Here is a 13,987-nt window from a genome sequence, read left to right on the forward strand (position 1 = left end):
AACTACAAAAATAGTAAGAAGGAATGAATATTTTGGCAGTTAGAGCATTGGGTGAATGGGCGGTGAGTCTTACCTCATGTAAAGTTGTAAGATCAATTTCAGTTGGATATTGTAACTAAGTTTTTACAAAATAGATAGGAAAAAAGCATACTTATTAGACTGATTTCAGATGAGCAAGAACTTTCTAAGCCTAACAAAACATTTAAACAGAAACAAAAAACTAAGGAAAGTATTTTCAATAAAATAAATATATAATATTTATATACATAGAAATATTTATAATATTACATATTATGTCTTATGTAATAATACTACAAAGACATCATGATTAAAGGTCTTAATATATAAAAGCTCTTAGGAAAAAATGGTATTTCTATTAGAAAAAAACAGGCAAAGAAAATGAAAAGCATTTTAGATTAAATGTAGAGTTAAAAGAGTGCATAAAAGTTTTATTTGCTAGTGTCCTGAATAATACAAATTTAACCATGAAACATGGTATGAAATATATCAAACTGGTAAAAATTAAAGACAAATATTACAAAAGCATATGACAGTCTTGTAGACTGGTGGGAGAGTAGATGCGGACAACCAGGTGAATGCACACAATTTGCTGTGTCTTTGGTAATACACGGCAAGCCTAAAAAATATATTTACATATTGACTTGGTAGGTTTGCTTGCAGGATTAAACCTTAAGAATAGTAGAGAAATATTCAAGAAAAGTTTTGGCATGGTCTTATGTGTTAGACTATTTCATGTAGTACACATCTGACAATAGAAAATTAAAATTGCAATGCAACCATAAGATGGAATATTAAGGAATATTATGCACCTATAATAATCATTGTTCCTCATTCAATGCTAAAGATTTTTAAGTACAATAAACTGCATATATAAAATATTCCAGTTCAGTTCAGTTCAGTCGCTCAGTCATGTCCGACTCTTTGCGACCCCATGAACCGCAGCACGCCAGGCCTCCCTGTCCATCACCAACTCCTGGAGTTCACCCAAACTCATGTCCATTGAGTCAGTGATGCCATCCAACCATCTCGTCCTCTGTCATCCCCCTCTCCTCCTGCCCTCAATCTTTCCCAGCATCAGGGTCTTTTACAATGTGTCAGCTCTTTGCATCAGGTGGCCAAAATATTGGAGTTTCAGCTTCAACATCAGTCCTTCCAATAAACACCCAGGTTGTACAGATATTTAAATATCTATATATATCCAGATATTTAGATATATAACCAGAAAATATGGAAAGGAATATATCCAAAGTGGGAAAGTGAGTGAGAAATTCTCTCTGGAAGGTGAGCATTTGTCTTCGTACTTTTAAAATATTTTACTAAGTTTTGACCATTAGTGCATATTACTTTTATTACCAGAAAAGACAAAATAATCACATATAATATACCATGCAATGTCTCAAATATATTTTGCACATTGTATTTCCATGAAAGTAAATGAAAGAATCAGTTTCCTTTGCAGACAAATGACAAGGGGGGCTGAAAAAAGCATCTGAAAGCAAACACCTTTGTGGTAGAGAAGTTGGCCAAAATGGGGGGAGGAGAGGTACCAGGTAATGAACTGGCCCCCAAGGATCACACACTGAGGGGCCTGAGGACTGCCAGTGTCTCCCTAGTAACTAACTGTGCGGATGCAGGTGCGATTTGCTCTTTTAATGATGAAGGTTATGCACTTTCAAAGCTAAAGCAGAATTCAGGAATTTAGCGGGGGAAATGCAGTGATTCCTCTATTTCATTTCTTTTTTCCCTCTCCCATATCGCTCCTCTTAGAATGTTTTTCCACTGTGACCCCGATAGATATTTTAATAGTGATTTCTGGATTAAGCGTGCAACCTGTGAATTATCTATTTCTTTAAAACTCCATTTTCCAATTGTGTTGTTTTTCTACTATCATTGGGAAGGGCTGACCCATAAAGTGCACTTGGTTTCCATGTTGAGAACTGCAGGAAGGTGGATTAGACAGAAGCAAACATCAGGGTTAGAGGACCAAGCCCACCTAGGGCACTGGCCACTGCTGGGAACTAGGGCTTCTGAGCGTAGGCCCAAGGTGATGTGGCCATCTCCATCAAAATCCAAGAGGCTCAGGCGGAGTGGGAGCGATGCTTGGAGTCAGGCAGGTGCCTGCATCTGTCGACCTTGGCTAGGCTCCCATGGAGCCTATAAAGTGACTGATGAGAGGTGGAGGGACTAGTGTTCAACCCTGGGCTGGGGCGGCCTGCATGTAGGGAACCGCATAGGACACAGGAAGCCAAAGAGACAGGCAAGGAACTGCAAGGACGACAGAAACCAAGGCAGAATACCAGCTGTCACTAGGTGTGCACTAACTCACTAGCTTTTTAAACTCTGTTGACCAACCACTCAATTTAGATGCACAGAAAATAATAGTAATATAGGACAGTCTCCCTGGAATCGTCATTCAGGCCTTCTCAGGCCTCTTTCCCCAACCCATTCTCATTTACCAGGATGTTCAGCTCCATGCATTATCCTCACATCTGCCTGTGCTCTTTCACTTGCTCACTTTGCCAGATTCCTTCTGGCTACTTGAGTTTGAGCCTCCTGGATGGACTGTAAACTATGGAAGCGACAGATTAAATGTATCACAGATTGAAGGTCTGAGCTGAGATAAACCCTCAGGGGGAAGGCTCCTCAGACACTTTTCCCTACTTAGTAGCACCTCCAAGACAGAAGAGAAATTCCTGCAGGCTTATTTTTTAATCTGTGAATCATGCAGAAGAATAGTTTCTTGGTATTTTTATCACACAGTAATCCTTTGATTTCTACTACATTGCAGAGATTTGGATCCAATTTACCCAAATGTTAGTTTTCTATATTTCAAGGGTCTGGAGCTCAAATAGCAATTTAAATGTTAATCTCCGTTTTTGGTACATAGCAGATACTTCATTCGTTTGTTCAACAAATATTAATTTCTACCTGGACTTGGAGCCCAGTGGATTTTAAGATGATTTCTAGCATGCGCAGTCTGATATACTATGAGAATTCGGATGGAATACCAGAATTTAAATGCCTCAAAGCTTCCAATACACCCTATTTGTGATTAATCTGGAGGTTCTTTTGAGATCCAAGAATGACTCACAAGAAGGAACTCACGCTGAAATGAATGTGGGGCATGGGCATTTCTGCTTCTGGTGAAATCCAAGAATTCACTAGTAACCAGGAAACTGCATCACCCAGTCATGCAAAGGCAGTCCTGATCTGCACCAAAGCCTGATAGAAATGAGAACAATTAGGCAGTGAGCGGCTAACATTGCTAACTAAACATAAAATATGACCCATGGCAGTAATGATCAAATACCCCAGGTCAATATCTAACCCTTTCTGGTCAGAGTAGAAAGAGCTTATACAATATGTCCTGGAAGCTAAACTAAGAAATAAATGTTAGGCAGAGAATTGCTTCTCTGTTCAGCCCAGTTTGAAGAAGCTAAAGTTGAATTCTCTCACCCATGATAGTGGTATTAAGAGATAAGGCAATGAAGATAAGTGGAGAAGAGTCCAGATAGAGAGGAATTTTTTCTTTTAGTAGCAAGTTCTTTTAACTCAGGACAAAGACCCAGAGTGGACCTTTCTCCACTTTTAAAATAGTTTTTAGGACACAAATCTACTATCTTCTTATAAGCCTTTCTCTGCTCCATGACCACACCTAATGTTTGTGGATGGGCCCTGTCTGTCTTCACTAACCTAAAATTTTTCAGTCTGCCTTTCCTCATACTGTTCCCAGGCAACCTACTTGTTTGCTTGATTACATCTACTCATTTTTCAGACCCAGCTCGCACCTTAATCTCTCCAGGCTATACCTTTTGATCAACCATCCCAGTCCCTCCTCAGTTTCTTCCAAGATGCCCCTTACTGGGGATTCTGCAGCACCTCCATCCCAGTAGCTCACATTGGACTTTTTTGTTTACATATATGTCTCTACCATCAGACTAGGAGTTCCTTATCCTAACCTTTCCTCTATGGTGCTATGGAACTTCTGTGGACCTGTAGTAAAGATCCAAAATTATGCTGAACTTTGCTGCTAGATTCTCAATAAATGTTTGTTGAGCTTGATTATACAGAATGAGAACCAATATAACCATAATCACAACATGATTTCAAAGACAGTTTCCCAGTTTCAGCCTGAGTATCATTTGTACCCCAATCTACAGGTATATCAAGGCTTTCCTCTCAGGCTAAATGCCTTGCGCCTTTATATACCACATGAGAGATCGCAGGACAGTTCTTAGTGCCCAACTATTTGGGACCATTTTGGCTGACAGCCCTACTGTCAACCTCAACAGACTTGGGCTGTGACAATACCTCCTAACCCATTCACGTTCTCTGTTCTTCACGCAGGAGGCCCCCTGCCAGCAGGTCCCACCAGGCGTTAGTAAGAGGATGCAATGTACATTTCTGTTCTGGACCCCTGTTAAAATGATATGAAAAGGCTTATAAAAACAAATAGCTGAAATTAACATCTACATGTACATGTAGCTTTTTGTAATAGCAACTAATTAAAAACTCTCATAGCTATTTTTTTCATAATTGAGTGCTACCAATGAAAGTTATCCTGGAAGTTATCCAAGACAGAATCCCCAGTGGTCTAGGTAAAACAGCTAGAAAAGGTGAGTGTAGATAAGTGGTTGTGATGACAATAATTCCACAGAGGGTGTCTCCAAGCCGGGTTACTGGCAGGATGGTGAAAATGCAGATTTTCAAAAGGGGCATCAGTAGGAAGTGGTTGTGGGGAAGAAGCCAAGGCGAGCACTTGTGAGCAAGCTGAGTCCTACCCTGTGCCTCCTGGTTGACTGCCTTACTGGTTGTTGACCGCTTGGCAGTGCTTCCTTAGCAGCAGGTGGGGCGAGGCTTGGGGGAAAATTGGGACAAGCTACTGAGTGACAGGTTTCCAACTGTTCAGAAATGGTCATTACCCAAGGATCTACAGATCCTCTTAATGCATCTCATTCCCCAAGTCTAATGAAGCAGCTTTGGGAATCCAAAGCTTTGTAGTCGGGTCCTGCCTGTCTCACTTTAAACTGTGTGCTCCCTGTGTTATATAGTGACTCAGCCTCAGTGGAACAGGATGTTTTCAGAGCTCTGCTTTTGGTATTTCCAACCCACCTAAGCAAAATTTCTGAGGCTTGGAGTAGGATTTAGAACATGTGTGCTATGAATGACAGGGGGCACACGGGTCTCAGTGACAGGACTGTAGAGCTTATTGGTTTGCTGATTGAGAACTGAGTCTGAATCATAACCTTTCTGAGACTTCATTTCCTCTCTTGCGAGGTACGATGTATTTGCTGCTTCCTGTGTTTGAGATATTCATCCTCAACATCATAGAAATAACAAGAACCACAAAATGAACCGTGAAAATGTAAAGGGTACAGAAAGCCCTGTACTCCCTGGGGCAGACGATGCGGCTGCAGCTTGTGTGATATTTACAGCTTCCGTTGCATGGAAGCCACATGTCAGTTCAGGGTTCATCCATACAGACGCATATTGAGCACTGACCTTACTCTCAGTCCTCGGGGAGGCAGTTGTGAAGCTGATTCAGCTTCAGAAACCCAGCTTCAGACAAGTTTGGGTCAGAAGGAAAATGAAGATCTACTTCCCACCTGAAAATTGAAAATAAATGAGGCAACTTTACCATCTCTGGCCCAAAATTCAAGCAGAAAATCACTACCAGTAAACATGGTATGGACTTTTCCGTCAAGCGAAGCCATGTTCAAGTTCCGGCTGCATTGCTTAGGAGCCAGGCACTCTAGGTAGCAACTTCTTCTTACTTCCTTACCTGTAAGATTGAGGACAGAGTCATCTCGTCAGTCAGGCTGCAACAACTGCACATGACAATCACCAACAAGGGTTTACTGAGCACCCATCATACGCTACAAACTCAGTCAGTCAGGTGCCAGACCAACAACGGGATTCGCTCAAATAATGTTAGTTCCCACTCACCCTGTGATTGTTAAAGATACCTTAGGGATGTTTTGTTTGCTTTCAGTTTCCAGGAAAAGAAGATTCTCATTCTTTGGGTTTGGATAAATCATGTCTTCCTCTTCAGACAAATCTGACATATCTAGTTTCAACTAGAGTCATTTAGCTAAATGTCCTGTATTTCCTGGGATAATGTTCATTCTTGTGATGTTTATAAGTACCTTTGGCCTTGTCATCAACCGTATTACTAAGTTCTTTCTATAGGGAAGATCGGAGAAGGCGATGGCACCCCACTCCGGTACTCTTGCCTGGAAAATCCCATGGATCGAGTAGCCAAGTAGGCTGCAGTCCATGGGGTCCGGGAGAGTTGGACACGATCGAGCGACTTCACTTTCACTTTTCACTTTCATGCATTGGAGAAGGAAATGGCTACCCACTCCAGTGTTCTTTCCTGGAGAATCCCAGGGACAGGGGAGCCTGGTGGGCTGCCATCTATGGAGTTGCACACAGTCAGACACGACTGAAGAGACTTAGCAGCAGCAGCAGCATAGGGAAGATAAAATGCCAGTCTGGAATGGTGACCCAGAATTAATGCCTGATCTCATGGAAATCCTTTTGACTCTGGAAGCATGTCCCATGGGGTCAAATTCCAAGTATCAGCCCTGTCCCAGCACCAGCATCATCAAGAGAATGCTACAATTCATCCCTCTTAAACCAATGTCGTAATTTTCTGATCTGCTGGGAGCTGGCATCATTTCATGGTGTCATTAACTTTAGGTTAAAAGCAAATTAATTAGTCATAAGCCCACAACTATGTAACCGAGTTGAAAACACACTCAGTTCAGTTCAGTCACTCAGTCGTGTCCGACTCTTTGCGATCCCATGAATCGCAGCATGCCAGGCCTCCCTGTCCATCACCAACTCCCAGAGTTCACTCAAACTCACATCCATCGAGTTGGTGACACCATCCAGACATCTCATCCTCTGTCTTCCCCTTCTCCTCCTGCCCCCAATCCCTCCTAGCATCAGAGTCTTTTCCAATGAGTCAACTCTTCTCATGAGGTGGCCAAAGTACTGGAGTTTCAGCTTTAGCATTATTCTTTCCAAAGAACACCCAGGGCTGATCTCCTTTAGAATGGACTGGTTGGATCTCCTTGCAGTCCAAGGGACTTTCAAGAGTCTATAGTCATTGAAAAAATTCCAAATTCACTTACTACCTCTGTTCTGTATTAAGCCTCTGGCTTGAATTTTTGCCTCACTAGGCCACTAGGGGGCATTTAATCCCCAACTATATTCTGAAATAGTTCACAAACTCTACGTTTGCAGGAAGGAGTGCAGATTAGGTTCGGGGGAAAGTTCAACAGACTGGCACGGAAAGTGGGATGAAGAGGGTAAATTCAAGCATCATTCTTAAAAAGTAGTCAATTATTTATAAATCACTGCCCAAACCTAAATATAGTCCATGAACCTAAAAAGGAGATAAACCAATTTTTATGTTGTGTGTACTATGCATCAGACACTGAGCTAGAAATATTCGTTTTCATCATCATCTCTATCCATCACAAGTACCCTGAGACAGATTGCATTTCTGTCATCCTTTTATAAGTGAGAAAACAGGCTCAAAGAGGTTATCACTTACTGATGCGTCACGCATCCAGCAATCAGTAAAGAATCTGATCCCAGATCAGGCGGGTTTGAAAACCTACTCACTTTTCTACTAAACAGCTCACGGGACTGTGATGCTCAAGTGCCTCTAAACTTGTTTCCCCGATCCCCATCATCGTAGTTTTCCAAATCTTCATATTACCTTGGGACGCGTGTGTACGTTTTGGTGTATGTGCATGCATAGGCTAAGAATGCTATGAATAAAAGGATCCTACAGCTCGGTGATTGTTTTTATACTTAATGACCTTTGGACAATTGATGACACACACGGGATCTAATTTTAACAGTATAACTTATACAGTCTACGTGCTTTAGTCTGCTTTGTAGTGTCAACACTTTGTACTATACCCAATTCATCGATATTGGATGAATTAACAAATAAATACACATGGCTCTTAGAAAATTACAGGAGGGAGCTTCTTCCATCTAGAAATTTCCTGAAGCCAATGAATTAAGATGAGACTGTCTTTCAATAGAAAACTGCAAAGCAGAAGGAGTAGACTTGATTTCACAGAATTTGCTCAACGTGCCCCCCCACCCCCCGCCCACAGATGTCATCTAATCCCAAGGAGAGTACTATAGACCCGGGCCTGTTCACAGAGCACCCTGGGCCAGCCAGCCCAAACCATGGTTACTGCAGGTTCTTCACAAGAGGCTCAGCTGCAGAGCCAGCACTCACTGCTCCAAGCCCTCCTGACACCTGACCTCCAATTCACTGATACGTCAAAATGGGATAATTTGATTTGCAGTATTTGCCACTCTCTGCTCCCAGCAGGGCAGTTCTGAGCCCCAAGCCTACTTTGAAGAGATTGGTTGCCTGGGGCAGGATCCTGAAGTACAAAGATGGAAAAAGCAGCCCTCCCACGTCCGCTGGGAGTCCACTGGCTACTCTACCAGAGAAAAGTGATTTCTGGAAATCTGAATCTTGGCGTCAGCAGCATAATCCCCAGCATGCTTGGTGACCAGCAAATCATTTGCCCACTTCAGGGTTACCTTTCTGGAGATGTGGCCTAACTGTACTTCCCATAGGCACTTAGTTATATCAGGAAAAGGGAGTGTGAAGAGAGGTAGATTCTGGGAAAAACCTTGGCTTCTAGTTCAAAATTACCCTGGGTTCACTTAATTCTCCTCTTTCTAATTCTCATCCAAAAGTCCTTCAGAGTGTAACTTTAATTGGAAAAAAATTGGTGTCAGAAGTAGAAGATGGGGAAGGTTGGTGCCGACTTGCTAGAAAGTTGGAGGTTGTCTCTCTAAGGTGTGGAGGTGCGAAGATGCCGGAGCACAGCGCGCAGGCTCGTTCACTCTCTCCCGTGAAGGGTCATCCTGTTGAATCAGGGAGGGAGGCCAGCCCCCCAGGGACTCCCACCCAGGAAGGCTCAGTCCAGAGGCCAAGGCTAGGGCAGATTTCTGTGGGGAGTTCACTGACTGCCTCAGACTCCAGGAAGGAGAATGATGGCCAGCTGCCTTCTCCTAGCTAAAGGGAGGCTGGAGCTGGGCAGGGCCAGGAGTGGTGCTGGTGAAGACAGGGACTTGGTGAGGAAAACAGCCTGTATTCACTGCCTCTGTTGTCCTCTATAGAGTGCCAGGCCTCCTTCTTTGTCTGCTTCAAAATGTACTCTCTCCCCATTCACTGTGGAGAGCTGGATTTCTGATCTGATGAAAAAGAATCACAAGCATTCTAACGTTCCTTTTCTTCTTCATCTGAGGTTGAAAGAGTTCAACAGAGATTGACTTAGTCCTGGACAAGTATAGAAATAAACTACCCTCCACCTCCACCTCCACCTAAATGGAGAAAATTTTCTGGATATAGTACAGTGTTTTATAATTCAAAGCAAGGAACTTTTTAAGGCATTGAAACATTTCTCCAGGTGAAAAAGATCTCCTAAGTGAAATAGGAGAAATTCTTTGAAAAGCTCTCATTTGTGTTCTCAGTGGGGCTGTAAAGGACTTTGCAGGCCCCGCCTGCCACACCACCTGCTCTAAAGGCTCCTTGATCTTTCCTGAACCATGTACATTACCAGGATGCCATCATCTTCCCAGAGAGCAAATGACATTAGGACCATATTGGGGACATAGAGACCTGATGCATCCCGTGTGTCATCTGCCAACATCATAGTGTCCGCAAGATCTGCTCAGACTTCCAAGCCACCTATTTTCTTGCATTGGTCCCCAGGTTGCTCTACAGTTTTAAAAAGCAGGTCTTCCAAGTTCAAACCACTTATTTATGTTCACTACCTACACATGAGCTGCTGAATGGGGAAGGTCAGCCTGGCCCATCAAGCCTTCCCCTGCTGTATCTGTTCCTGACAGCACAGCTGTCCATGCATCTCAAAGGAGAGAATTCTCTTACAAAGACTCAGAAATAACCCTTTTCATAACAATTAGTTTCCATTCCTAATGCTTTCTCAGTGCAACCTATTTTTAGGCTGGTAGAGAAATGAGTCATCCAGAAAAAGGTATCCCTTCTGATCAGAAAAGGACCAGAGAAAAATCAGGAAGACTGGTGCTGAGCAAAGACACTGTCTTCCAAATGAGAGATGATGTAAGCATGTTGGAGGTGAGGCATTGTCACCTGTGCCCTTCAGGGCAGAGATTGTCCAGCCTCTGGTCCTCTCACTGCGCTTGTGCATCCACCCTTCCCCCAGCACCACCCCGAGGAACATTCCCTGACTTCCACCATCCTGTGGCCCAGACCTCCACCAGGGCCTCAGAACTCATCAGTACATGTGAGATGGAGAACTTTAATATCAGTTTGATATTTAATTATCATGGGGGGGGGTGTGTGTGCACGCTTATGATGTGTTTTTCAAAGGATAAGAAGAATGTACAGTGTAATTGAAAGGATATTTACCTTCTGAGAGAGGGGACTTGATCATGATTGAAAGTGGTGGACAAATGGGATCTGAGCTTTATCTGGTTCATTATAGTTTTTAAATAATTGATTTGTCTGTTACTGTGTAATTTTAAATTAATATAGTATAACAGAAAGTGCTGCTGTGATGCCTCAGATTTTCAGGGAGTGTTTCAGTCAGAGTTCTCCACAGAAAATAGAACCAGTAGAAAGATAGATAGATTAAACAGAAGATAGAGAGAGAGATATGTTGTTTAGTTGCTAAGTCGTGTCCGATTCTTTTGCGATCCCATGGACAGTAGCATGCCAGGCTCCTCTGCCCATGGGATTTCCTAGGCAAGAATACTGGAGTGGGTTGCCATTTCCTCCTCCAGGGGATCTTCCTGACTCGGGGATCACACCAACATCTCCTGCACTGGCAGGCGGATTCTTTGCTGCTGAACCACCAGGAAAGCCCACATAAATATTTAATATATTATATCGAGAGAAAGAGAGAAAGGAGGAGACTTACTTTAAGAAATTTGCTCACATGATTGTAGGGACTCCAAGTCTGAAATCCTTAAAGGAGGTAATGGGCTGGAAACTGAGGGTTGATATTTATGTTCTACAAGGAATTCTGCAGGGAATCTTCCTTCTTCTCTGGGAAACTTCAGTTTTTTCTCTTAGAGCTTTCAACTTATTGGATGAAGTCCACCCATATTAGGTAGGGTAATCTGCTTTATTTAAAGTCAAGTGATTGTAGACCTTCACAACAACCACCTTACACTGAAGTTTGACCAAATAGCTGGGTCCTCTCACCTGGCCAGGATACAATTTTATCATTATAAGGGATTTCTTCAGGGTTTTCTGTTTTTATAAGATTTTTTTTTATGTAGATCATTTTAAAAATTTTTATGGAATGTATTACAATATCACTTCTGTTTCATGTTTCGGTTTTTTGGCCTCGAGGCATAGAGGATCTTAGCCCCACTAACCAGGGATCAAACCTGCACCCCACACACAGGAAGGCAAAGTCTCAACAACTCTGCTGCCAGGGAAGTCCCTTCTTCAGGCTCTTCTTACTGTCTTCTCCAAACAGGAGAAACACTTTGCATCCTGGTCTTAGATGTGCGCATTCTTATCAGGATTCCACCCAGACATTTTGCACTGAAGTCTCTGGGCTTCTGATCTCTGACTTACCTCTGGGTCCCCTTGGCTCCCTGTTCTCACCCACAGCCCAGCCCTCCCCAGTCCCTGGGTCCAGCCCATCCTGTTGCCTCTGTTTTTCTGGGCTTTGGACTTAAGATAGCTGGAAAGTTCCATTAAAGGGAGAATGGAAAGCTTTTTATAAAGAACTTGACATTTTGAATGAGTAGCATTCCTACTTTTTTTTCACTTTTACTAATTATACATTTTCTCAGTGGAATTTTAATATTCCTATATTATACAATTCGGTCAAAGGAAAAAGAGTAAGAAAACCCATAATCATACTACCCTAAAATAACCACTCTTAACATTTTAGTACACTTCAGTTCTTTTCTTACATGTATAATTTTGCAGAGTTGTAATCATACCCAATATATAATTTTATTATGTTTTCCACTTACCATTATATTATAAGCATTTTTAATGTTGCCACATAATCTTCAGGTCTGCCATTGTTAATAGCTACATAATAGTTCACTGAATTGAAGTGCTTTATTTATTTAACTATACTGTTATCTTTAAACAATTTCAAATTTCTTCTTACAATAAAGAGATACATCTTTGTGATTGTAGCGCTCTTTTTAACACCTAGAATTCTTTCACATACGCTTAAAATTGCTCAGCCAAAGAATATTGTGCCTATGTTTTTCTCTGCTGACATATATTTCCAAATAGATCTTTTTAATGGTTGTGTCAATTTACTCTGCTGCCAGTGTAAATAAGGACCATTGCATTTTTGTTCTCTTGAGATCAGAGCTTTGACAGGTGGGGGACAGGAGACCAGGAGGAAGACATTTTGACAACAAAGCCTGAGCCTTGCTTTCTGGAAAGTACTAGGGTTCTCACACTGGTTTTGTGTTGCTTTGCTTTTCACAGACTGAGCAGCTGATAACTCTATGGGTCCTCTTTGTTTTCACCATTGTTGGAAATGCCATTGTGCTGTTCTCTACGTGGAGGAGGAAGAAGAAGTCGAGAATGACCTTTTTTGTGACTCAGCTGGCCATCACAGGTAAGCAATTGCAGAAGAGGAATGAGCTGAGTAGAGAATTCCAATGGCTCCTCACTGTGAAGTATTTTACCAACAGAACTGGTGTATTACCAGCCTAAAAGACAGCTGCAGATTTGGGAATAATTTCTGTAGGGATAGAAAACTCAAATTTGAATTTTTCTTCCAACAAATTTAACATATTTAAATATTTATAAGATTCCATTATAAAAATAACTCTCTAAACAACAAAGTTGAGTATACCATTGTTGGTGCTACCAAAGGGTTCTACTTTCCCTATACACAGCAGCCTCTATGGTTCACTAAGGTAATATTATCATATCATACTATATGATGAGCTTAAAGAATATACCCCGGAAAATGCACCGGAATTATCTTCACTCAGTAATAAATGTTAAGTCTCAAGGACTTTGCTGATTTAAATCTGTGGGCATTGCTTTCGAAACGTAAGTGACATGTAACACCACTGCTGGGCATAGTACAAGGATCATATCTTAGATTGAGATGCTTAAGGGTGGATTTAGGAACTGGGTAGTACTGTTGAAAAGCTGTGGAGTCCTGAGCTATGGGAGCCAGATAGCTGTAATATGCTTTTAATTTGAATCTTACTGAGGGCAAATGCAAAAAAAAAAAAAGTTTTATAAGTGTTAAGTGCTAACAAGGAGCAATGGTAGATGACTGTTAGGAAGGGCTGTTAGGTACATTTCAACATGTTTTGTGCTCTGAGTTGCAGTAAAGGCCGTGAGAGTTCCTGGGAATTTGGTCTTAAACTCCAATATATGAAACATATGACATTGTAACCTATAAGAAAACCTTAGCTATACCTTGTTGATATCCTGAAATTCCCCTCTTCCTCTTTAACGAAGTGTAGGAGGCCCATCTGCTTAGGTCAGGCTACAGTGACCAGGGTGAAAAACAAGGGCACTACTGACAAATATGAAGATGGAAGAGGAGCCCCCCGAGTAACAAAAGTGGGACTTGTGATGAAAGAGACTCCTTCAATCTTTCCTATAAAGAGAAGCCCCATTTTCCACTAGGAGTAGAGAGTAGGAGGTGGCTTCCCAGGTAGCACTAGTGGTAAAGAAACTGCCTGCCAGGAGACATAAGAGATGCAGTTTCAACCCCTGGGTCAGGAAGATCATCTGGAGAAGGGCATGGCTACCCACTCCAGTATTCTTGCCTGGAGAATCCCAAGGACAGAGGAGCTGGGCAGGCTATAGTCCACAGGGTTGCAAAAAGTCAGACATGACTGGAGTGACATAGCATGCATGCAAAGGGTAGGAGTAAAGGGTAATTAGAATCATCTGTTGATAGTAAATGTAAAATTCTTAGAT

At 42.0% G+C, this 13,987-nt stretch overlaps 1 protein-coding gene across 4 annotated transcripts in view; it reads left to right on the forward strand.

Annotated features, from left to right (window-relative positions):
* Positions 1-13,987, forward strand: part of NPSR1 (neuropeptide S receptor 1) — a 158,545-nt gene that overhangs the window by 15,527 nt on the left and 129,031 nt on the right. For all 4 annotated transcript variants that reach the window (XR_001918006.1, XM_005679196.2, XM_013963230.2 and 1 more), the window contains exon 2: positions 12,524-12,656. Coding sequence is in view for 3 of the 4 variants with exons in the window: in XM_005679196.2 (XP_005679253.2) it covers positions 12,524-12,656 (133 nt within the window). In the remaining variant the exon portion in view is untranslated. The remainder of the gene's footprint in view (positions 1-12,523; positions 12,657-13,987) is intronic.

This window comes from Capra hircus, chromosome 4 (genome assembly GCF_001704415.2).
Source record: "Capra hircus breed San Clemente chromosome 4, ASM170441v1, whole genome shotgun sequence".
Lineage (NCBI taxonomy): Eukaryota > Metazoa > Chordata > Mammalia > Artiodactyla > Bovidae > Capra > Capra hircus.